Genomic DNA, 25,322 nt, shown 5'->3' on the forward strand with positions numbered 1-25,322 from the left:
ACTGTCCATCGAATTAACGGATATATTGCATTCTTTTCATTTTCCATTTCAATTTTTAAGTTTGTTTTAATTATATTTGCCTTTTTAACTTTATGTTTGCTTCTTTTAACTGTAAGGTGTCCTTGGGTGCCATGAAAGGCACCCATTAATAAAATGCATTATTATTATCATTATTATTATTATTATTATTATTATGATTATTATTATTATTACACGTGGTCTGCCACTGCGAGGACGATCAGCTGTCTGTCCTGTCTCCCTGTAGCGCTGTCTTAAGGCGTCTCACAGTACGGACATTGCAATTTATTGCCCTGGCCACATCTGCAGTCCTCATGCCTCCTTGCAGCATGCCTAACACAAACTAATGCAGATTAACAGGGACCCTGGGTATCTTTCTTTTGGTGTTTTTCAGAGTTTTACTTTCCTAACTGTGACCTTAATCGACCTACCTACTGTAAGCTGTTATTGTCTTACCCGACCGTTGCACAGGTTCATTAATAGGTTATGGTTAATTGAACATGGAAACATGGAGCATGGAAAACACAGTTTGAAACCTTTACAATAAAGATCTGTAAAGTTATTTGGATTTTTACTAAATTATCTTTAAACTACAGTGTCCTGAAAAATGGACATTTGTTTGTTTGCTGAGTTTATGTCTAAGACCTGTTGATAGCCACTGTAGAGGCATATAAGACTGAGTTGACAGAGGTTGCTTGTGGTCGACACAACGGATGGGGAGGGAGGATATTTTGACGTTTCTGTATATTTGGATGTGTGTAAATAAGTCTTGTTTTGTATGTTTAAAAAAAAAAGTAGTCTAATGTGTAAAGTAGTCAAGGTAATAGTGAATATTGAGTTAAAGGTCCCATGGCATGAACATTTCACTTTATGAGGTTTTTTTAAACATTAATATGAGTTCCCCCAGCCTGCCTATGGTCCCCCAGTGGCTAGAAATGGTGATAGGTGTAAACCGAGCCCTGGGTATCCTGCTCTGCCTTTGAGAAAATGAAAGCTCAGATGGGCCGATCTGGAATCTTGCTCCTTATGAGGTCATAAGGAGCAAGGTTACCTCCCCTATCTCTGCTTTGCCCACCCAGAGAATTTGGCCCACCCATGAGAAAGCGAGAGACATCATGGCTTTCAAACAAGCAAAGTGGCAGTTGGTCGAGGCCACACCCCCACCCTCCACCTTGCCCCCCCTCTCCCCTCCTCAATAGCATTTAAAGCTACAGACACAGAAATGGCACATCCTAAGGAAAGCTCATTGTGGGACTGGCTCTAGTGGCTGTAATTCTGCACCAAGGCTGAATTTCGGGAAAGAGAATTCAGATACAGTATTAGGGGACCACTAAGGCCTATATAAAAGCATCCAAAAAGCAGCATGTCATAGGACTTTTAATGAAAAAATAATTGAATAAAATAATTTATATAAAAACCTTTGTTGAATGTGCATCTGTTTGCTGTTTTAGTTTAATGTGGAAAATACGTCCCTGAATAAGATATCTTGTTTATTAACAACCAGTACGGCTACATTTTGCTCCCCAACCACTCGGTTCCACAAGCGACTGGATGTATACAGGGGCACTCCTGTGTGTTGGGATTGCACCTACATAAAGTTGGGAGAGTCAGAAGGGACAGATTTTAAAAATGGTCATAATCAAAAAGCAACAATAATCCTAATAAGCTTCCTCCAGAGCCGCAGCAGACATAATACACTGGTTTTCGCAGAGTAAGTAGTACTAGTCTGGATTAATGAAAGTAAATTGGTCTTAACACTGTCTCGCCTAGTTCTGGTCTTGGACTTGTCTTGGACTCAACAAAGGTGGACTTGACTACAGCCCTGGTTGCAAGTTTCAAGTACTTCCTCCACCACTGAGTTAGTTTTGGCTGTGAGAAGCTCCTCCATTTCTATTTCGCATTGCATAGTGGGAGAAAAGTGCACGTCAACAACAGACTCATAATTCAACCGTATTTAGCATGCATACTATCTGGTGTAAGTATACTTAATTTCGCCACTTTTCCAATGTGGACATACTACATCATAATCTCAAAATCTGCTTAGAATTAATATGGATTTGGCACATCCTGTAACCATGAGGAATAAGCTGAAAAAGACTGAACACATCCCGCTCCAGTCCTGTGTTTTGTTGTGTTGAGATCAGGTGAACTGGATTGTTTATAGCTTACCCCATTTGAATGCTTATCAAACCATAAAGTAAACATTTGTGAATTGAGGATTGTCATGCAGGATGATTAGACTCCAACACAGGATGACTGAAAGTTCAAATGAACCACAGATCTGCCAGAAACTTTCAGCATGAAACCAGCACCAATATGAATCATCGACAGGATTTAAAATCAAAGCCACAAAGCACACTTTTCAGTTTTATAGTTTTATTGAATTTGCATCACTCTACATCATCTAGAATTTCAACAAGATATTCTTTAAAGACCAAATATAATACTTGCATCCCTGCATTAAATCTCTACACTTAAGAGAAAGCAGTTTTACTGAAACATACATTAAGAATTAATATTTTATTAACATTACCATAAAAGTGAATGTTCATTCTTGTATGCCATTTTTCTAGTCATATATTTTATATAATAGATTTTAGTCTCTGTCTCCTTCATAGGAATACTAGAAAAGAAAGAAGAAGGTAAGAAATGCACAAAACCCATTGAAGAGTAGCATGGCCTAATACTACAGCGAAGAAGTTACTGGACATTCAGTTGACATGCACTCAGTTGAAGGATAGAAAAGAACACAGCCATAGAAGGGAAGAGTTAGGGCCTTGAACAGTTGAGCAGGGCCACACGGAATCTAGGGAAGCAGATTTCTGCAGAATTTTCCGAAGATTTTAAACAATATATATATATTTTTAACTCAGAATTTTAAACACATCTTCGCCCCAAGGAGAAAAACAGTCCGCAAATATTAATTCTGGCTCACTGCTGAAAAATTCCACATATTCTGTTTGGGTCTGAGGTAAACCTGGGGCAAGTCTCAAACTGCTACAGTTTCCTGGTTGAACGACATGTTTCCACGGAACGGTGTGAAACGTTATGCAACAGCTTTGAGATATATTTTTCTCTCGTTTGGTGGGTGTGTCTCTCGTTTATTGGCTGTGTCACAGGCGATACCCAATCAGCAGACGTGCAGCTAAACTCGTGGTAATAAAAAGGCAGAGCGCTCGAGCACACAACAGGGTGTTCAACGCAAGCCCTCTTTAAAAAAAAAAAACAACAACGTGTTGCTACATTTTGTCAGGGCTGAAAGTGGCCCATGTGACACACTTCCTGTCCACCAGCTTCCTTACAGCTACCGAAACTGATGCTGCCTACAGGAGGCCTAATCTCTCACATACTCCGTTATGTCCTCTGCTGTTTCATCTTTTCATGTCGCCAGGAAACGTTCAATCAAGCTACTTTTCAATGACATAACTCTTCCATTGTATGACCAAGCACAGGGGAGTAGGAGGATAGAAAAGAACGGGTTGCACAGTCTGAGGGACATTCAGGAATGTATCAATAGGAAACAGTATTGGCATTTCTGATAGTTCACTCACTATCTACCTCATCTTATACACAACCCAACCACGCTGGGCACAATGTCCAGGAAAGAAACCCTCGATTAGAGCATGTGGGCTGCATTCAGCTGAGCGCTCGAGTACTGTAAAACTATGGCTATCAGTATAGTATGTCACTGACATGTAAACATCAATCCATGCAATATGGCTTTATGTTTCAATTCGGAATACAGCAGCTCCTTCTTGGATGCAAACAAGATTTGGCACAGGAGTGCAAGTAGTTATATTTTTTTAAGAAGTGAAAGATTAACCGTACCCTGTGGAGCTTTCTTGTGAACAAACCAAAGTCCTGTTTACGGTCAGTGTTGCTCACTGTTGGTCTTTCATTAGCTTAGCTGCAGTTTAAGGTTCAGCAGGATGGGTTTAAATCTGTGTCGTGTGGAACCCCATAGCTGTGTCCTCAGAAGCTGAGATTTAAATCCCTGTAGGAATCTGAGGTTTAATTTAAACATGCTGAAGATGTGGTTCAAGTGAGATTAACAGGGGAAAAGTACTCTGATCTTTAGTATGTGAGAATATGGTGTTAAAGAAGCTGTAACGAATGTGAGTCAAATGGAAATATGTCTAGCCTGAAAATGATCAAAGCCAAGCAAATTTAACAGTCTGTAGTTTAAAGTTATAGTGTGTAGTTTCTGTCTCCCCCATGAGGAATTCTAAATAATGACAACAACACTGTCGATGCGTCCACGTGACGCAAGCCTTCTGCGATCGCGCACCACCCCCACCCCTCCTCCACGCAATTGCTGCGTAGTCAAGGAGGACACGGAGGATTGAAAAAACATCATGGACTCTGCAGAAGAGGTAATTATCTTTGCTTGATTTTCTGCACCCTAAAGTCGCCGGATGGCATCATTTTGTAAACATAGCCATACTGAGAAATACAGAGAGAGTTTTGTGGAGCTGAAGGTCTTAATTAGCTTTGTGTCACCTCATTTGGCAATATCTCGAATGTAACGGACATATTTAATATAAACAATAATTAATAAAACAACTTACGCACTAAAGCTTAAAAGCTGTCAAATGTTTTTACATTTACCCCTCACAAACCTGAGTGGCCTTGGTGCAGATTAAAAGGTGTTAAACGATCACTAATTATAACAAAGCTAAAGCTACAGCCGACTTTAAAAGTAACTTAATAGAATTATAAAGTGAACTCTATAGGGAGCCAGGGTAATCAATCTAAGTGATGCAGAGATGTGGTTTCTGCTGCTGCATTCTGCACCAACTGCCGACCAAAGGCGAAATGATGGAATGGACAACAGCCTATGATAGGATGGTATATCAGATAAAATATGCTATTATTGATTTCTGCTACTGGAAACAGGAGAGAGGATTTAGGATAGGAGTACATCTAATGCATGTTTAACATCATGCTTTTATGATATTGATATATATTTTTTTAATATTTGCATGAATAAACACCAAAAATGTTTAGTGTCTGAAGTGTCCGTATGACAACATGTCATTTTGATTCTTGCTAATTTGACATATAGCTAGTTAAACAGTTAAATTTAAAAAAAATTAAAATAAGGCTTTTTTAGCTATTATTGGAAGTCAGACTATTACACAGGCTTAACAATGCTAACCATGGCCCTTTGTACATTAACATAGCTGTGAACTTGTTAATGGTGTTGTCTGTGTTTGAATCCTGAATTTTGACCCTCTCACTGTGTTTTCACTTTATTAAAGTTAATTGGGACATTTTGATGGCCTAAAAATGCCTATTCCGTGTTCTGCTAACTAAGCTTGCTAGCTACCGCTAGCGTTAGTTGGTAGTAAAAAGGAATGTTTGCCAATTTTCTGTTCTGCTCTACATGCAGATGAATGGCGGCCGTATCCAAAAGGTCGTCGCCTGCCAGTAAAACTCTGCTTGATGACTCGCTTCAGAAGTGTTGAAAATCGAAAAACTTTGCCTCTTTAGCATTTAGCTTAGTGTTTAGCTTAGCGCAGTGCAACTGCAACCAGAAACAACACTGGCTTGGCCACGTCATCCTCCCCAGCTCCACACTCCCGTCAAAAATCAATACATCCGGTTGCAAAAAAACATAATGGCGTATTGCCCAATTCGAGGTTTCTAACGGCACTTCACAAACCAATGGGTGACGTCACGAATGCTACGTCCACTAATTTTATGTCTATGAGTCTAACGTGTTGAATGCATTTCCTTTCTCTTAAAACATTTGCAAAGCCATGTTTTTATATTTCAAATCGAGCATCGTTTACATCCACAGCTTTCTAGCAGCCTTCGTCTTATTTGCCTTTGTTGGTGCATTGAAACATTTCTTCGCGCTTTACCGCTACTTACTGTTGATCAGCAAAATAGCACGAAACCAGTGACAAGAATGTGTATCTTGTCGCCTGCACCATACAAACAGATCAGGGACCCTTTCGTAAAAACATTGCTCCATAGCACTACTAGTGGTCAAAAACTCCACAGGGTGCCTTTAACACAGACACTGAGAGATTAGCAGAGACATTTCACAGATAAAGCAGCAACGCCTTCGCATGCCTGTTCTATAAGCCTACTGTAAAACGTATTTTTGTTACAGAATATGTAATAATATTCAACACTTCCACATTCCACACAGTTCTGCCCTGCTCAATGCAGCCCAGCATGGTGCTAGATTAATATTAGTATCAGTGTAGCTGGATCCACACTCACTGCTACCACAGTACTGGCAGATGACAAACGGGCTGTCATTCACAGATGATAATAGAGAAAATAGACTCAACCGTGAGGTGGATGGCAAAATGGCACCTTTGAAAGTATAGAGCTATAAAGGAGTGAATCATCAACACATCTTTTACCAGATAAGCAGTAATACTATATATATTTAAATACTCTCATCATACATAATAACCTCTAATATACTGTATATTTAAGTCACAATATTCACTAATTTTTTACATTGTGCTTTCTGAGCAAGAGTCTGATTGTATTACAGTGGTGGGTTTACTGTATAGTGGTGTTGGTGGGGGGTGAGGTTAGGTGAGGCGTCTTCGGTTGGGATTGGGTCTGGGTCTTTTGACCTGAATTAGACCACAGGTCATCCCAGAGTGAATGGATGGTTTCAGGTGAGATTTGTGCTAAAGATCAAGAACAATCAGAACAGATGCAGAGGTGGGTCAAGAACACGAGAATGGCCAAACACAAAATGTGGCAAAAATCAGACAAGACTTAACCTCCATTGATTCGGTTTGTTTACCTCTAATTATAGTTTTTCAGAGAAGGAAGGAAGGAAAGATTGCCAATTTAGATGATTTAACATGATCACCTTTATGTATACTTTACTGTAGAGGTCTCTATCTACTTGTATGTATTTGGATTGTGGAAAGAAACTGACGCCAATGTGAATTGTATGCACAGGAGTCAAAGATTGACCCTGATCTTTTGTTCGGCGAGCCACATTACTGTCAAACAAGTTATGTTTTAGGCTCTGTCGGTCTGTCTGCTTGCCTATATGTCTATCTCTCTGTCTGTCTGTCTAGTCCTTCCAGAAAAATGCGGAGTTTTTTTGTGATTTTTGCGGGCAAAAATCTTTGATTATGCGGCACGTTTCCTTAAAAAATGCGATGGAATATGTGGGATATTTATGCAATTTTATGCAATGAAATTGCAGGAACTTGCAAAAATTGTGGGAACTTGCAAAAATTGCAGGTTTGATGAAAAAGAGAAAAAAAAAAGTGATTCCCCCAACACCCTGCTTTTCGATGATGTTCACGTCGCGTAATTACGTCACTTCATAACGTTCCCATGGCAACAGGGGAAAATGGCTGCTCTTGTGTGAAGTAAACGCAACATTTTTCAACTTTCTGATTATGAAATCATGCAAGCCCCGCATATTTTGCGCGGAAATTGGTAATTTATGCGGTGAAAGTGCGGCGTATTTTAAAAAATGCGGCCCCCGCATAAATATGCGGACTTTGGCTGATTATGCATTGAATTATGCGATCGCATAATCACGTTTTTCTGGAGGGACTGTCTATCAGTCTGTCTGTCTGTCTGTCAAAACAGGTGTTGCGTAATCTGATGCCACCAAACTGAAAGACTGCTATTGGGCTTTTCCCTGCTTACTGGGAGTTAACACATCAAAAAAGAACCCTTAAAAGCTACTCTAGCATGTGGTGATGTTTAAGGCTTCATATTCAAAGTCATTCAGACGGGTTTATCTGTCTGAAGTTTCTGATGGTGGGTACTCTGATTCAAACAAACTGTTACAAGAAGCTGCAGCGCCTAGAAAGCTACTGCCACTTCCACTCAGGAAAAAATTTGCACCATAGCACTAAAACATGTCAATAAATACAAATATAATCATAATAGAACATTTTCATATGTACAATCTATACTAGACTTACACAGCTAATATAAGCTACCCACCACCAATTCAGACAAGGAATACAACAACAGAAGGCAGAAATAAACAAACTTTAGCTGCATGGAGAACAGTGAGGTGCTGCCTTCATCTCTCTACTCTCTTCTGTCTCAAGGTAGCAGCAGACACTTGTCTAAGTCACAAATGATCCCTTGACAGCAAAACGATCTGTTCATCTCACCTCTTAAATGACCCCGATGTCAATGTTTAAAGAGTCAACCCCAAAGTGTTTCATGACATAAAAGCTACATGAAGAAATCAATGCTGTCAATGTTTCTCTACGTGTTTGTCAATCAAAAACCATCTAGCATCTGCATACCCAAATATGTGTGAATACTGACATGTCTTTATTGTTCAGGATACCTAACTGGCCCTCTCCCATTGGCTGGTCTCTGGCGCCAGGTAATGTCACCATCTGATGTACTGATATAATCATGATGTCTGGTTTCACACAGATTTGGGTTCAGGGTTCTGCTGCTCAGTAAAAACCTGTGCTGTGTTTACACATGCTAACTAAGCTCCTACCATCATAGACATTACTCCCACAGCAGCCATTGTCCATGAATGTACTCGGGGTGAGGAAAGTCAACAAGCTCAAGCAACAAAACAAATGGATCTGAAAAGTCTGAAAGATGCAAGTGGGCATTTGAAACCTAAAGTTACAACCGTAACCCTGGTTCTCTGATTGAATGAGTGTGCACAGGAATGACGTCACACAACACAGTTGACTGCATACCAGTACAACGAGTCGCAATAACCACTTTTTCACAGTGGGGTTTGCGCTAGCCAGGTTAGCCATTGTTAGCCACAAGTAAGACACAAGTAAGACAGAAGTGCTATTATACTGTATATTACTACAGCTATCACTGTTGTAGATGCATGAAGCAGCCAGTCATGTTGGATTTTGAGGTTGGCTTTGCTTGGGGTACTGTGAGGTTCTCCGACTTTCCAAGTCGGAAATCAGACTTGAGGGGCGTTCCATTTTAAATTTCCCACTGGGAACTCGTAAATTACGACTTCCGAGTTATTATATATAACTATTGTGAGGTATTAAGGGAAGGCCCTCGTTCCCTCATTAATGTATAGGAGAGTAGCACTATTCGTAGGGAAATACCTCAGTCAACCAGTCCACATGTCAATATAGATTCTCTTTGAGATGGAAAATGCTCTTTTATTTGTATGAAGCACATTTAAAAGATGTCCGATATGTTATATCTTCCTTCCTTGTGTTATTCAGAGTCCATCTTACCTTAAAACAGGGTTTAGCAAAACAGGTGTTGTCATAAATTCTGGCTAATATGGCATTTGGCATCAGAATCTCGCAATGATGCTGCCTTCAGGTCCATTTGGGAGAATCTCAAATTGACATAATGTGGTAGGCCTATGAATGGATATTGTAGGCTATGTATTAGGCTATTATAGGCCTATTGTATGAATACATTTTTATCTAGTTATTGAGCCAGCTCTAGCTAGCGCTTGTCCATATGAGTGCACAAAATCTTAAACTACACATTTTGTAATTATTCATTCTAAAAACCCACTCACTGCTCGCAAGGCCTTCATGGTTTTCACCATATTATATATATTTTTTTGACACAACCCCAACTCATTTATTTAGACTCGGGGAAAGTAAGTTTGACAGTGAGCTAGCTAGGGAGCTAGCTAACCTTCAAGCTAAGTACAAGCATTCAGTTTTCCTGAGATTGCGAGCTAATCTGGCAACTTGGTCTGTAGATAGTCCTCTTTACTCAACATGTCGATGGGATTTCAGAATGGCTGATATGAGAATAATGTCCAAAGCATTTGATCAGTTACAAGACAAAACAAAAATTGACTTTTTTAGAACGCTGTATGTGGAATGAAATGACGGCTAACTAGATGAGCTACCTGTGGTTAACCCTAACAGGAGTGAAAAAAAAGCGCCACTACCCCAAAAACGGTAACTGCTACATGAAAAACTCAAGGCCAGGGTCCTTGCTACATGACAAACTCCACTTCACAGTGGCTCAAAGCTACTTGAAACATGAAGACGTAATCCAGTATCTTGAGCTAGCAAACTACCATGGTGAGATGCAAACGCATTAGTAATCTCACGTTGTAAAATGCACTGTTTGTTCAATTTTCACTGCAGTTGACACCATTCATTTGCACTGTGTAAACATGTACTTACAAAAAGAGTTGAGGAATGTGAGGGTTGAAAGAGGAGGGGTTTGGGGGTGTGAGAGCGGGGGTTAGGGTTGGAGGGGGAGTTCAAGCGGAGGTGGGGAGTGTCCAGGAGTCGTGGCGTGTGGTTTTATATCTTCATTCCTAGTCCCTGTTCACACTGCACCAGGCGGCTGGAAACAGAGAGAGAGAGAGAGATGACAGGCAAGAAAGAGGTTAGAGAGAAAGACAGAGGTTTGAAAAGAAAATGAGCCCCAGAGGGGAGTACAGACAGAAAGATGTGTGTGTGAGGGAATAAGAGGAAAACAGATTGAATGGAGATGAGGAGAAATTTGGCGAGGCAGAGGAAGAAAGAAGTAAGAGAGTGAGCGGGGAGAGGAGAGATGGATAAAAAACGCGAGTTAGACAAGAAAAAAAGTACAAATGGCAGTCTGCCAGGCATAACCAAGTCAAGTTAGTGACAGCCTGTGCCTCAGAGCATGGATGCATGCCAGTGTCGGCTGTTTTAAATGGTGCCAGGTTGCTTTAATTGTTCAGAATGCCTCTGAGCTTCTAGTAATACACGGCCAGCCTTACTGATTAAACACTAATCAGTTTCTCAGGATTATGAGGAGACTGTATTATCATTCAGCTTGGCTCTGTAATTGTGTATTTTACAACATTTCCTGATTTTCTATTCATAATGGACAAACTTCTATGAAGGATATTTGTTTTTGAGACCAGATTCTGCCTACGCTCTTCACAAGATGAATAACTTCTATTTTGTTCCATTGTTTTCTATTCAGTGTTGAACTATTTCATGATTTATCACCTACAATTTTGATAATTGGTTAATAATCTAAGTAATTACATTTTATCAAGAAAAACATGCACTGTTTTGTGTGAGGATTTCCTCCTTTGTTATATTGTTGTTTGGACTATTGAGTGAACAAGCTATTTTAGGATGACATCTTGGGCTCTGACATTTTACAAATTAAACAATTAATCAATTAATTAAAAGTAATCTGCAAATTAAGAATGTCCTACTTGAGGAAGATGAAGTTTATGACATGCTGGATTCTGCCTGAATATTATTATTCACATCTGAATGCTATGTAATTATGACAGGACCCACAGACAGGACAGGAGGCACATAGAAACTTTGAAGACTGGGTGCTGGATCCTTAATGTGGATAATAATATATAAAGGTAATTTGGACAGCACTCCAATTAAGGAAGCCTTTCTGCAGAGTGTTTCACAGGAAATCTCAAACAATACTACACAGGTGGGGTTTATTAACCACAACCAGCACATCAACTACATCCCAACAGAGGGAGCCACAACCTATCCAGACACGAGTTACCAAATCAGAATGATAAGAAAAACATGAGAAAATAAAAAAAAATGAATTAAATGAATAAGCATAAATGAAATACAAACTTTTTTGAAATGAAAATACAGGGAAATTACCAATTCATATGAAACAAGCAAATGGAATCTCCTCATTATAGCATTAGGAAAGAGAATGTTAAGGAAGTGTATCCAATATGCCTCCCTGAAGAAGGACTCTGTCCCCATTTCCATCCCTTATTTTTACTCTTTCAGTGCCCAAGTAGTGTAGTTCCCATCTGAAGGTGAATTTGTTTTTTACTGCCATCTACCAACTGTAATACCATGCAAACCATCCTATTGTTCTCTATGTGGAAATTAAATTGGGATAACAAATCATCTGAGCTTGAATGGGCCATATGTTTGAGTGAGTGATGCGATCATTAACCACGCCTGTGCCAGTGAGCTCTGGCTGCGCTATTGGCAGCCACCGGAGAGTCACTTGACCACTTGCAAAGTCAAGTCTGGGTATTGGAACAGATCCATTCTTACTTTTAGTCCCTAGTGTGGTTATCTCTTCAACAGCACTCAATTCAACACTTACACACTCATCTCTCCATCCTGTTACAAACTAACCCCTTGTGCACTGGTGTCTGCGTCGTTATAGCATATCTCTTTAAGAGAATAGCACAGCCGACGTGAGTATGCTGGGGATCGTTTGGTAAAGCGATTGAGAGAGTGACAGGGATTAGCTTCATAGTCGAGTACTGACTTTGGAGGCGAAGTGAGAGAACCAAAGTGGCTCCCCTGTGCTTTCTGACCAAGGTTGTAGCAGGAGAAGTTGTTTACGGAGAAGGAGAACCCGGAAATGAGTAGGGGGAAATGCAACATGGACGAACCCTAACCCTATATCGTAGGGTACGGCGTAGGGTACGGCGTAGGGTACGGCGTAGGGTACGGTATATGGTGTGGTGTAGGGTGCGGAGTGGCGACATAGGGTCCTTATTTATGCGTATCTACCGTACCGACAGTAAAAGAATGGACACAGCGACGGAGACCAGTGAAGTGAATTAGAAGCACTTTTCTGGTGATGGCTGAGTGTACTGCGCAGCCTCAAACTGAACTTGACAACGTAAATGTGACGTGAGCAACCTGTCTGAAAAGTTGTAAGTCTTCTGGTAGCTGTGCCAAGAGAAATCTCAATCATTCTGAATCTTGCAGAGACGGAGAGCGTAGGTATATGTAAAGACATAACATAGGCACAGGCTAATTATTGCTAACTAAAATGCTTGTTAACATTAGTCATTAAACTTAAACAACTAATGTGAGTCGAAACTGCCTGCGAGCTTCTCCTGACTATACGGTAATAATTCTCTACTGTGCGAACGAAAGTCGCGTGGATATGACACAATTGTTAGCCTATTTTTACAAAAACGTCTGCTACAGAGCCATAATGTGAGATACAAGGTAATGGAGCCTTTTATACATTGTCGTGTTTCTTTAGAAATAAACAATGGACAAATAGAGTCTTTAAACGCTTCAGATGTAAAGTTATTCGCTGTCAAAGTGACGCCAAAATGAATGGGAGTCAATGGAATGCTATCGGCAGGTGATGGCTTGTTAGCCTAAGACTCTCCCCATAGGAGGTACACTTTCCGGATGCTTGCTTACCCCCTTGGTATCTACGGCGTAGATTTAACGAAGGACCATAAATTGGGCATGGGCTGGCCCCTACACTGCCTTTTTTTAAATTCCTGTCCCATCTTTGTAACAAACTATGATAGTTGCCTTTCTATATTATTTTGTATTTTGTCTTTTAAACTGGTCTTTGTGTTTTTACTCTGTTCCTTTTATGTTTTCTTGACTTTGATTGTACAGCACTTTGGTATCAGTGTTTTTACTGTGTTCAGTGGGCTATGGCATAGGGTACGGTGTAAGGTAAGTAGATTTAACACAGGACCATAAATTGGGCATGAGCTAGCCCCTACACTGCCTGTTTTTAAATCCCGTCTTAAAACACTCTATATTTTCAGGCTTTTAAAAAACTGTGATAGTTGCCTTTCTATATTATTTTTTATTTTGTCTTTTAAACTGGTCTTTGTGTTTTTACTGTGTTCTTTTTATGTTTTCTTGTCTTTGATTGTACAGCACTTTGGTATTTTAAGTGCTTAATGAATACATTTGGATTGGATTGCATAATGCATCTGGCAAATGCCCTTGTGTTTTTTTTAAATCTCAGAAAGACTCAGATTTTAAATCCTTTTCTCACATATGACACACATGACAGGTAAACTGATCTCAATGGTAAAAACCATTGCCCTGCTCCTTTAATTGATGATAAAAGTAATCAGTACATTGTTTTACCCTGGGGTATTTCACCACTGACCTGGCACGGCTACAGAGGACACGGCCTCCGGCTGGCACAGTGTGTCCACCTTCACATGCTGAAAGGCTTTGTTGGGGGCCGACTGGAGGTGCCTGGAAACAGAAGGGAGGGTGAGAGAGCACACACAAGCACATGCATGCACACTGCACAGCCGCTCACAAATGCCCGCGAGCACACATGGCCTCCAACCGCTTAGCACGGCCCTTAGCCTTTACTGCAAGAGTTGAAATATTAATGGCATTGGGATGCTGTGAGCGGTGGAGCAGAAACTCAGATCAGCAGGCAGCTACATCAGCAACCTCCCCCCATCCCCAGCAACCAGCACCATCACTAAATCATAATGACCTGATGCAACTCAAGTGCTTCAGCAACTCTGGACTGAGTGAGTGGCTGAAGAATGCTAATTAAATGTCGACGGAGGAATTCTTCCAACAGGCTCACGACAGTAATGGAAGAAAAGTGAGCGCTCTCTTTATTTGGCAATCACCTATCGATGAAAAGAAAGGCAGGAAGAAATGGCATGCTCAGCTCCAAAGAACTTTCAGGAGGAGCCAGAGTGCTGACTCAGGGGCTTTTTCAGAAACAAAATGAATGTCCACACTCAGTAATGACTTTAATACTTTTAAGGTGGATCAGTTGGAATGCAATGGGCCTTTCTCGACATTCACAGAAGTTTTATTCTGCCTATTGATTTGGCTCATCTTTAGTATTACAGCACAGGGGCGGAGCAAGCGGGCAGCTGCTGGGGCTCCAGCCACGAATGTTTTCTCAAAAGCCCTGAATCTTTCAGGGTTTTAAAAAAAACTTCAACTTTGTGTCATTTCCCCTCAGTCTCTCTGACTGGACCTGCAAATCAATGGATCAATGGGGAAATATCGCCATTCATTCTGTGAACTTATGCTGTTTATGCCCTATTCCTACCCTACCTATGTCATGTTACTTTAAATAGTAAGTATATGGTGTGGTGTAGGGTGCGGAGTGGCGACATAGGGTCCTTATTTATGCGTATCTACCGTACCGACAGTAAAAGAATGGACACAGCGACGGAGACCAGTGAAGTGAATTAGAAGCACTTTTCTGGTGATGGCTGAGTGTACTGCGCAGCCTCAAACTGAACTTGACAACGTAAATGTGACGTGAGCAACCTGTCTGAAAAGTTGTAAGTCTTCTGGTAGCTGTGCCAAGAGGAATCTCAATCATTCTGAATCTTGCAGAGACGGAGAGCGTAGGTATATGTAAAGACATAACATAGGCACAGGCTAATTATTGCTAACTAAAATGCTTGTTAACATTAGTAATTAAACTTAAACAACTAATGTGAGTCGAAACTGCCTGCGAGCTCTCCCTGACTATACAGAACGGTAATTCTTACTGTCAGAAAAACGTGGATATGACACAATTGTTAGCCTATTTTTACAAAAACGTCTGCTACGGAGCCATAATGTGAGATACAAGGTAATGGAGCCTTTTATACATTGTCGTGTTTCTTTAGAAATAAACAATGGACAAATAGAGTCTTTAAACGCTTCAGATGTAAAGTTATTCGCTGTCAAAGTGACGCCAAAATGAATGGGAGTCAATGGAATGCTAACGGCAGGTGATGGCTTGTTAGCCTAAGACTCTCCCCATAGGAGGTACACTTTCCGGATGCTTGCTTACCCCCTTGGTATCTACGGCGTAGATTTAATGAAGGACCATAAATTGGGCATGGGCTGGTCCCTACACTGCCTTTTTTTAAATTCCTGTCCCATCTTTGTAACAAACTATGATAGTTGCCTTTCTATATTATTTTGTATTTTGTCTTTTAAACTGGTCTTTGTGTTTTTACTCTGTTCCTTTTATGTTTTCTTGACATTCACAGAAGTTTTATTCTGCCTATTGATTTGGCTCATCTTTAGTATTACAGCACAGGGGCGGAGCAAGCGGGCGGCTGCTGGGGCTCCAGCCCCGAATGTTTTCTCAAAAGCCCTGAATCTTTCAGGGTTTTAAAAAAAACTTCAACTTTGTGTCATTTCCCCTCAGTCTCTCTGACTGGACCTGCAAATCAATGGATCAATGGGGAAATATCGCCATTCATTCTGTGAACTTATGCTGTTTATGCCCTATTCCTACCCTACCTATCTCATGTTACTTTAAATAGTAACATCAGGATGATGAAGACACTTGGATTACAATGTCTGGCTCCGCCCCTGTTCCAGCAAGACTGCTGGAACTACTTTAACTGCATTAAGGCTTTTCTAACAAGTTTGTTCACAAAAGTCACACAAAAACAAAACAAAAAAAAGCCACATGTGATTGAAAACTCACCTCTTCCACTCCTCCTCTCCATCCCAGAACTCGTAGACGACAAAGGATAAACCGTCTGGCAGACGCACCGCAGTCACACTGGAGCACAGACAGAGGAGAATGGCAATGAGGGGATAATAGAGGAGGGAAGTAAAGAGTGAGGAAGATTTATGAGAGAATGGTAAGTGGATAAAGGAGGGAGGAAAGATGCATAAATACAGTAGAGGGAAAAGATAGATAGGCATAGCAGAAGAGAAAGGTGGGACAAGGAATAAAAGAGAAGAAAGATGGAGAGGAAGGAGAGGATATGAGGTAGTATTAGAGAGGGGAGGAAACATACGTCATGGCAGGTGAAGATTAAAGACATATTATTTTAATATAAAAAAAAAACATTCACACAATAATAGTTTGGATTTTAGGAAAAAAGATTGTTTCCTCATCCTGCACAATATTGATGCCACAGCACATAAACACCACAATGAGTGCTTGAAGATTGCATTCCATCTATAAAAATGAAACTTGCAATAATACCAAGGAACAATGTGTGACCCGGTCAGTGCAAATGGGGGAAGTTGGACGTTATTGGCCGATAAGACACTTTAAATGGTACATTTTGCTTTAATGAACAACAACTTCATATTGCTTCAAGAAGAGCATTAATGTGTTGAAGTATGGGTTCAACAAGGTGCTGGACATAATCCACAGGGGAATCTTCGTCCATGTTTACTTGACAGCGTCACTCGTCACTTTTCACAGCAGCTGCTGCATTTATGGGCTGCGGGGGTAAACTGGAACCACTGTCATGTTGTAACAATCTTGACACATTGATAAAGTTTCTATGCTGGAAATGTCCATTTGACAAGCTTTAGTGTGCAACATTTTTATATTAATGAACGTCCGTTACATTACGTCTCATAAATCAACGGCCATGGCGGTGGCAGGAAATAAAACCGCACATCTAAACCACACAGTTGCGTTTTTTGTTTTTTTTGGGGGGCATTTTAGGCCTTTTATTTTTTATAGGACAGCTGAAGACATGAAAGGGGAGAGAGAGGGGGAATGACATGTGAGTGTATGTAAATATATTTGTGTCAAAAGTATGCATGTGTATGTATGTATATGTGTGTACGTGTATGTATCAATGTTAATATATATCTGTATATGGATTGTACATTCAAAACACCAAATTGTATATAGTTACATGGGAGTGTTCCACAGTACTAAGGGTCAGGAAGGGAAGTTAAACATATAAAAAAATAATAATAAGGATTAAATAAGTGTATACTTCTTTCTACTTTATTACTTGAGTCACTTGAGTCACTTGAGTCAGTATTGCTGAATCGCCAAGGAAACTCAGTGTAGCCTAAGCAATATATAGGCTTTCAATGTAGACGTAGAAACAGGAATGGAGAAATGCCCGTAGTGATTAAATAAATTTTTTTTAATCAATCGCCCTAATTTTGATATGCTACATCTATACACCAAACCTATAACCTATAAGCATGTTATTTCAGAAGTGAAAGAATGGCTTTTGTTGTGGATTTGCTTTTCACCCTGACTCGAGGAGAGACTTCACTCGCTCGTCTGCTACAGATCCACTCATGACAACGTAGACGGCTGATTCGCGCAACTGACTGACTCATTCGAGAACTCATGAGACATAAAGTGAGTCCCATGGTCTGCGAGCTTGCAATGTTTCCGGCTCTGAGTCTGCGGGTCGGGAAGTTCCTATAACCTGTCTCGGACTGTCTCTCTGCTCACTCAGTCGCTTGAGTTGACTTATGGAATTGTGGTTGCCTACGAAATTGTAAGTTATAAAGCTTTTGGCAGCTAAGATGGTTAGGACTAGTAGTAGCTAATGTTGCAAGAGGTTTGTGTGTGGCGCTGTTATCATTTTAGATTGAATTGTAATAGGACTCAACTGATCCGAGTTAATGATATAGAGACTTGCGACTCATGAGTTAATTTAAAGAGTTGGGTGAAAGATCCGAGTGAGTCACGACTCAAACAGGTTTAGTAGCCTGGTGGGACTCGTGGGAGAGAACGAGTTGCATCAGTAAGTAGGCTGGAAAGGCTGTTTTATTCACTTTAAACATCAGATGAAGTGATTATTTTCTCTAATAAAGATGATGCTGAGTCATTAATAAATTTGTCATGACTAAAACAATTATGTATTTTTCCACGAGTCCGCTACATTAGCAGTAATAGTTACTTAGCTTGTTTGGTAGCTTGATGGATAGTTAATTAGCTAACTTGCTAATTCCACCCACCGTGCTTTCATGCTACACACTGGTTATAGAAAATTAGCCGAACACAATCACTCATCTGGCGACAGCATTGTGCTTTTCTACCCTATGACAAGAGTGTGTGAATGAAACATTAAGGTGTTAAACTTTTAGTGGCCGGTGTCACTACCTGATGGGAGTCGAGTGCAGATGTGAGTTGCACACACTTTGCGACAGACGCAGATCTGTTTTGCTGTTAGCCACAGAATAATGAGATAGGTACATTACATAGCAGTAATTTATTATTCAGCGTAAGGCATCACATTTTTACGGCATGATCCCTGATGTCAGTTCTAGATTAGAGGCTGAAGTAGCCTACAAGAACCGACAAGAACCTGCTAACGAGAGACTTCTGTAATGTCAATACAATAAAAATGGACATACATAATGAAGTTTGTTCACTGGTGGCTACAAGTAAGCAATCAAGCACAACAAAGGCTGTCACTTGAATGGCATTTTGAGCTAGCAATCAAACAATCATAGATAGCTAAAACGTTTTTGAAATGATTTCCATCTTCTGTAATTGTTTGTAATGAGAAAGGTTTATTATTTTATGGATTTCACAATGAAGCTGGATCCGGATCCCTTGGCGTTATGCCGGAAACCGTTTAAATCTGAGCATGCGCAACTCACATCTGCACTCGACTCACATCGGGTAGTGACAGCCGGCTGGCTAGCTAATTAGTTAGCTTGCTTGCTAGGAGGCTTAGTTCTCAGTTCAGCATCATTGTATTAGAGAAAAGAATCACTTTATCTGATGTTTAAGCTTTACCAGCCTCTTACTGGAGTTCCACATCTACACATATCCTATAAGTTTGGCTGCTCTCGATCCCGTTCTTAAACCTTTCTACCACCGATGTGTTGCCCTTTTGATGTATACCCTCCTGTTTTTACCTCTTATGAGTTTCTCCTAATGTCAGCAATTGAATAATTAATTCAATTCCCAGTTCTCTTCAATAATTGCTCTTAAGAAATGTTATGTGTTTATGTTTATTGTCCAGATGGGGGATCTGTTAGATGAAATTTACGCCAATGGATCTGCCCCAAATATAGGAAGTGAACCAAAAATCGTGCATGTACTAGCCTGCAATTTAAATTATTTCAACCTTGCACACAATTTGCAGACTTATGATTTAACGGATTATAACTTTTGAACCACACATTGCTCTTCATATTCTCTTATTAGTCTTATTAGGCCCCACCCTCTTCTTTATTCACTGTTTTGTCCGCTAATATTGCTTGCCTTCTTCTAAAATATTAGAAACACCAACCAGAACCAGACAACCCAAGACAGCATCAATTTGGTGTTGCTCCAATATTCCTGAGACACCGTGCAGACAAAGGGCAGTGTGCACGCCAACTGAACCTTAAAAACTAAATTACTTCAAACTTAATGAAAAACGCGAATGCACTATGCATTCTGTGCTATATGGAGTTGTTGTTTACCTCTGTCTCTGCCCCTCTTGCAGACCTTTTATCCCAAATACAGACTAGTGGGTGTTACTATAATAAAAATAAAAGAAATGCAGTAGAGCCAGAACCTTGAAGTCTTGCCAAGGGCATATGCAGAGTATGACTATACAGTCAGCATATTGAGTCTGGGATTTGGAGAAATCTCTCTGGATATTAGACTGCACCCTGAGGTTCTGAGTGGGAGGCACAGGAGATTTAAAATACACGTAGTTTGTGTATATCAGACTATATTACAGGTACAATGCTATATGCATTGTGTATGCCGCATGATATTAGAATCTCGCTGATCCAAACCACCTGGGAGTTACAGCAGTTTTTTCTTTAGTGGAACATTTTTTTGTGTGTGTGTGTGTGTGCGTGTGTGCATGTGTGTGTCTATGTGCAGGAACACCAAAGAATACTGATACAATCCACGACCAGAGGAGGGAATATTTGAGGTAGTATATGATAAAGTGAGGAAAATAGTAAGGTCCTCCCGACACTGAAAATCAAGCAAATATAAAGCAGAGCAGTGGTGAGACTTACTGAAAGCAGTCTCTCTGAGTGGAGACGTTCTTCAGGTACTGCTTCAGAGCCTCGCAAAAGTCGGCGAGCTTCTTCTGTGAAACCACCATCTCCTGACGAATCAGCAGCAAGGACTGCAGAGGAGGAGAGACATGGGGAGGTCAATTTTGGGATAACATTTTTTTTATATGAGTGTAAGCCATTGCGTTTGTTACAAGCAGGCAGATATAAATACAAACACATACATGAAGCTTTACTTGACTTTTTAATTGACTTTTTGTTTGTCTTCATTGGCTGACATTTCTCATTTTATCTGAATACAGCATAAACAATCTGCTTGGAAATATAGGAAATATTGGATATGAGGACAGCACAATGTTCTACTACTAAATAAAACATCACATTCATTTTTAATTACACTTGTTTTCATTTTAAACAAATTGTACGGTATATCCGAATACAACACACATTTTCTATAGGCTCAGTCCGTCACTTTAAAAAAAAAAACAATTCCAGTGCTGGTTCCATAGTATAAAGCGCATCGCGTCATACACTAAAAGCCACGCCCACCGAAGGGGAAAACCACCATAGAAATAAAATGGATAGAAAGGCCATTGGACTGTTTCCTGTGGTCATTTGACACAACGCAAAATGCGATTGTTGTTAGGTGTCATGGTGACAATAGGCGTCAATGGTCGCAGCTCGCTGGGAGGAGAGCCGCCCGACGCATCTCGGGAGATGTTCTCGGAGTTGCGGGGAGTGTCTCTTAATACATCCATGGGAGTGAGGAGGAACATTTAGACCCAGCGGCACTGGATCAGCGGACCGCTAAGGTTACACCCAGCCTGCTGTTCAGCTCATTCTCTGTAACTGATGCAGCATAAAAGCACGGCAGAACCAACCAGCTGGTGAACAACTTGTTGGTGTTGGCTAACGTTAGCTTGCTAACTCCGCCGTACCCCCTTTACCACATCGTTTCCAGAAAACGAGCCGAATAAAGCTGTCACTCGTGGCGATAACAGTGTGCTTTGTGTGGATGAAGCATGAAGTTAATTGACTCATTTAGCGGATGGCTCTCTGCCTCGTAACATTACTACTCCACTGCTAGTTTGTCTGACACACCAACCCGATAATCGGCCATCGGACAGTCTGGCGAGGTCAGTGACTCAAGTCTGTTCGGTGTGTTCCGTGCCGTCGTCAGTTGGAGCCAATTTGGGCCGATTTGACTTGTTGAAATGTCGGGCTCAATGACCAATCTGATTGGTGGAGTGCTAACCCGGAAATGACGAGCAGGATGAGTGTGACTAGAGTCTCTCAAAACTGACGAAAATCTTTTAAACTGACCTTTGTCGATCTGAAATGAAGACAGATTCAGCAACTTCATGGCCTATTTCTCGCTTAAAATGTTTTCAGAAACACGTTTCGTTGAACTATTTTCGTTAAAAATATGAGATCGTATTCCGAAAGAGCTGCCATGATGGTCTGGCTTTGAAATTCTGGAGAAGCCATACCCACGTGACACGTTCGTCCAATCAGCTGCCGGTTTTAATTTTTTGGGGCAACAATACAGATTAGCGCCACCTGCTGTTATGGAGACATATTAAGTCGGCATCACTTCGGTGTGTTCCGAGCCACTTTTTTGACCAACTCGGGGAGGCAGTCAGTCCGACTGCCTTTTCTGCCAAAGGTCAGAAGTCGGCTTATACTGAAGTTTAACGTTACCATGGCAGTGGTACACATAAAAATGGCTGCCACTCTGACCATTCTGCTACGTTGATTTGAATGGAAATGGCCTTTCTATCCATTTTATTTCTATGAAAACAACTCTCCGCTCTCCATTGACTTGTATTGTGTGAAGGTGTCTCCTCGTCAATTTTCGTCTGCTAGCAAACAACAGAAAAATGCCTGAAATCTGCTGTGTGGTCATATTCTCTACCAAAAGGGTAAATAACCCTTTTTATAAGCCTGAAAAACTGCTTTTATGAAGACAAACGTGGATACAGACGTGAGGAATCAGTAGAGAGAACGGAGAGGGGTTGGATCCTGACACTAAGCTAACGTTATGTCTGATGTTACCTTGGCAGCAAGCATTTGCTGTGGGATCTCTCCATTCTCTCTGCTGATAAATGCTACTCTTGAGTATCTAATTAATTTCATCATTCTATATATCGTTTTTTTTCATCACCTTTTATGCTATATTAAGATCTCCATCATGAGTGATGTAGTTTAATTTCATTTGTATTACTGCTTGTTACTGCTTTGCATGGTTGCATGGTGCAAGAAGATGGCTCTGGTCTGTGTTGCTTGGCTGTGTTTTGTTGCTTGCATGGCTTTTCGCACTGAATGTCGACACTGTTGATGTGTAACTGTGCCAGAGATGTTCACAAGTCATTTTTTGGAAGTCTAAGTCGAGTCTCAAGTCTTTGAGCTTGAGTCCAATTCAGATCTCAAGTCTTTTGCAATGAGTCCAAGTCAAGGGGCAAGTCTCTGGCCATCTGATCTGTCCGTAACACTGTATTGTTAAATCTTATGAATTCAAAGCATGTCCTGTAGCTACCATCCATACAGTACAGTATCAAAATCTGTTGTAGGATAACTTTATGGGGTCTACTTAACACATCCCTCAAGCCCTCGTACCCAGTGAAATATTAACCTAAGTCTGTCACATCATATACAACTGTAAAGATACAATTTGCCCAGCATTAGCACAACACTTTGCGGTGGTTAGCTTGTTACCTGTGATGATATATCACGTCTCTTTCAATCAATGTCGAAGTGGAAATCAAGAGAATAGTGGCAGCGCCACACCAGTTACAGAACAACATGCATCTCAGTACCAGTCCAAATTATGCACAATAAGCAGTTTGAACTCACTGATGTAATGCCATTTATTTAATTGTTAGTACGCTCAGTGAGGGAGCGTGAGGGAGATCCAACTCAGAGGAGGAGAGGTTAGTGAGGCCAGCGTCTCTGCGGCAGGTGACAGTGCGCACGGATCCGCTGCACCACGCATGGATGACATAATGAAATAGTAAATAGGACTACAGTAAGAGAAATATGTGCAGAATTAAGACAGTCAAGGCGGCCCAGTGTTTGGTGGACCGGGTACACCTTGTTCACTTAATAGCCTACAAATCATCCACGGGATCAATTACGCATCACATGAGTTTGCCCACCTGACACAGCGTTTGTAAATTAAATTTAACGTCTCTTTCACATTAGCAAGTTACTGACCTATCTGGGTGCGTTCTGAGATGCCTGATGAAGTTCGACGTTGTTGATCCGGCATCATTTATCTTGGTGCCACACACCTTGCATGTAGCTGTTCGCTTACTGATACGGTTTACCAAGTTATTAAAAGCAAAACTAATGACAAAAGGCACAACTCCAGGAGGACTTGGTGTCGCCATCGTCAATGCATTTTTTGATATGTGAGTGTCTGCACATAGGCGCTTATGTTACGTTGCACATTATGGCAAAGGGCAGGGGACATGCAGCTCGTCATAAGTTTCCCCAACGTATATGCGGCAATAAAAGAAAATAGAAATACATGAATACATTTGTGAAAAAAGGTTGTTGACGAGTCTCGATGCTCGAGTCCGAGTCAAGTCTTTTGGGTCGAGTCGCAAGTCACGTCTGAAGTCAGCTGTTTGTGCGACTTAAGTGCGACTCGAGTCCGAGTCTCAGACTCGAGTCCCCATCTCTGAACTGTGCTAATGTCTTGCTGCTTCCTGTCGCTCTGCATGGCTTATTGAGAAGGCTTATTTCTTGCTCTACCTGTCTTTATGGTGTCTTATTGACTTCTCTCTGTACATTTATCCTGTACGAATTTCTTGCTGTTTCCTGTTGCTCTGGTCGCAAAACATCTGGCCGAAGGACTACAGTTGAAAATTAGCCGGCTGGCTAACACCGGCACATTTACAGAAATGTTCATTAATGTGCATTGTCCTTTATAAATAAATAAAACCGTAAAAACTATAAACTATGCCAAATTTTAATTCATTTCCTAACTTTGTACCTTTTCTCATAGAAATAAAATCTCTACTGAAGTCCCAATACATTTATTTTATATAGCGCTTTAAAAAGGTACTCAAATGCACTTTACAGGGTCAATGAAGAAAACAAAAACAGGATCAGTTTAACAACAATAACAACTAGAGATAAATATTAAAAGGTGCAGCAAAACTGCATAGAAACATAAAAAAAAGAAGAAAAGGAAAACAGCTAATTTGGTTACAAGTAAAAAGCCGCTTTAAAGAGATGGGTTTTGAGTGCGGTTTTGAAGTGAGCAAGTGATGTGGAAAGTCTGAGAGGTCTTGGGGGAGAGAGTTCCAGAGGGAGGGGGCAGCAACGGAGAAGGCCATGTCCCCCCATGTTCAGTGCTTGGGGCGGCTTGGGGCTTAGATTATTAAACAACAAAAAGTATTAATTGTGGAAAGTGTAGAGTTTCTATTTTATTTTATTGTTTGTATGAAGTCTGTTTTTAATTTATACCTCCATAATAATTGACACTTGATGTGTATGTGCTATTGAGGTTTACCTGATTCTTTTTATAATCCGTTAAAAAATAAATTCTCTCTGCTTTTTACTCACATCTGTATTCACTTTAGAATAGAAAAATAGAAATTTGAAGCAGGATGTTTTACATCCAATCACAGTAATGATGTTAACACATAAATCAGACAATGTACAGGCAGTGTCCTCTTTATCTGAGACTGAGACAAGCACATCGATTCCCGAGACGAGACCTTCCAAAAGTGGTCATGAGACTCGAAACCAAGACTGATCTCGAGGACTATAAACACTGATTGCAGCAGCTTTATGATAGCATCTGCAGTTAGCAGGGGCTTTGTGATACAGCTGCAAATCTGTTATTCATCTGTGACTGGGTGTTATTCATCCCCTACAGCTATCAAGCAATTTCTCTGATGTTGAATTGTAACGGGGGAGGGC

General features: G+C 40.6%; 1 protein-coding gene across 1 annotated transcript in view; it reads right to left on the bottom strand.

Moving 5' to 3' along the window:
• Positions 1-7,488: 7,488 nt before the first annotated feature.
• The window catches only part of necab2 (N-terminal EF-hand calcium binding protein 2), a 182,444-nt gene continuing 164,610 nt past the window's right edge, over positions 7,489-25,322 (bottom strand). Inside the window, exons 10-13 of the mRNA XM_039809186.1 lie at positions 20,391-20,503; positions 16,129-16,206; positions 13,822-13,913; positions 7,489-10,299 (exon numbers count right to left, since the gene is read on the bottom strand). Of these exons, the coding sequence (XP_039665120.1) occupies positions 10,271-10,299; positions 13,822-13,913; positions 16,129-16,206; positions 20,391-20,503 (312 nt within the window). The 3' untranslated portion in view covers positions 7,489-10,270. The remainder of the gene's footprint in view (positions 10,300-13,821; positions 13,914-16,128; positions 16,207-20,390; positions 20,504-25,322) is intronic.

This window comes from Perca fluviatilis, chromosome 8 (assembly GCF_010015445.1).
Source record: "Perca fluviatilis chromosome 8, GENO_Pfluv_1.0, whole genome shotgun sequence".
Classification (NCBI taxonomy): Eukaryota; Metazoa; Chordata; class Actinopteri; order Perciformes; family Percidae; genus Perca; species Perca fluviatilis.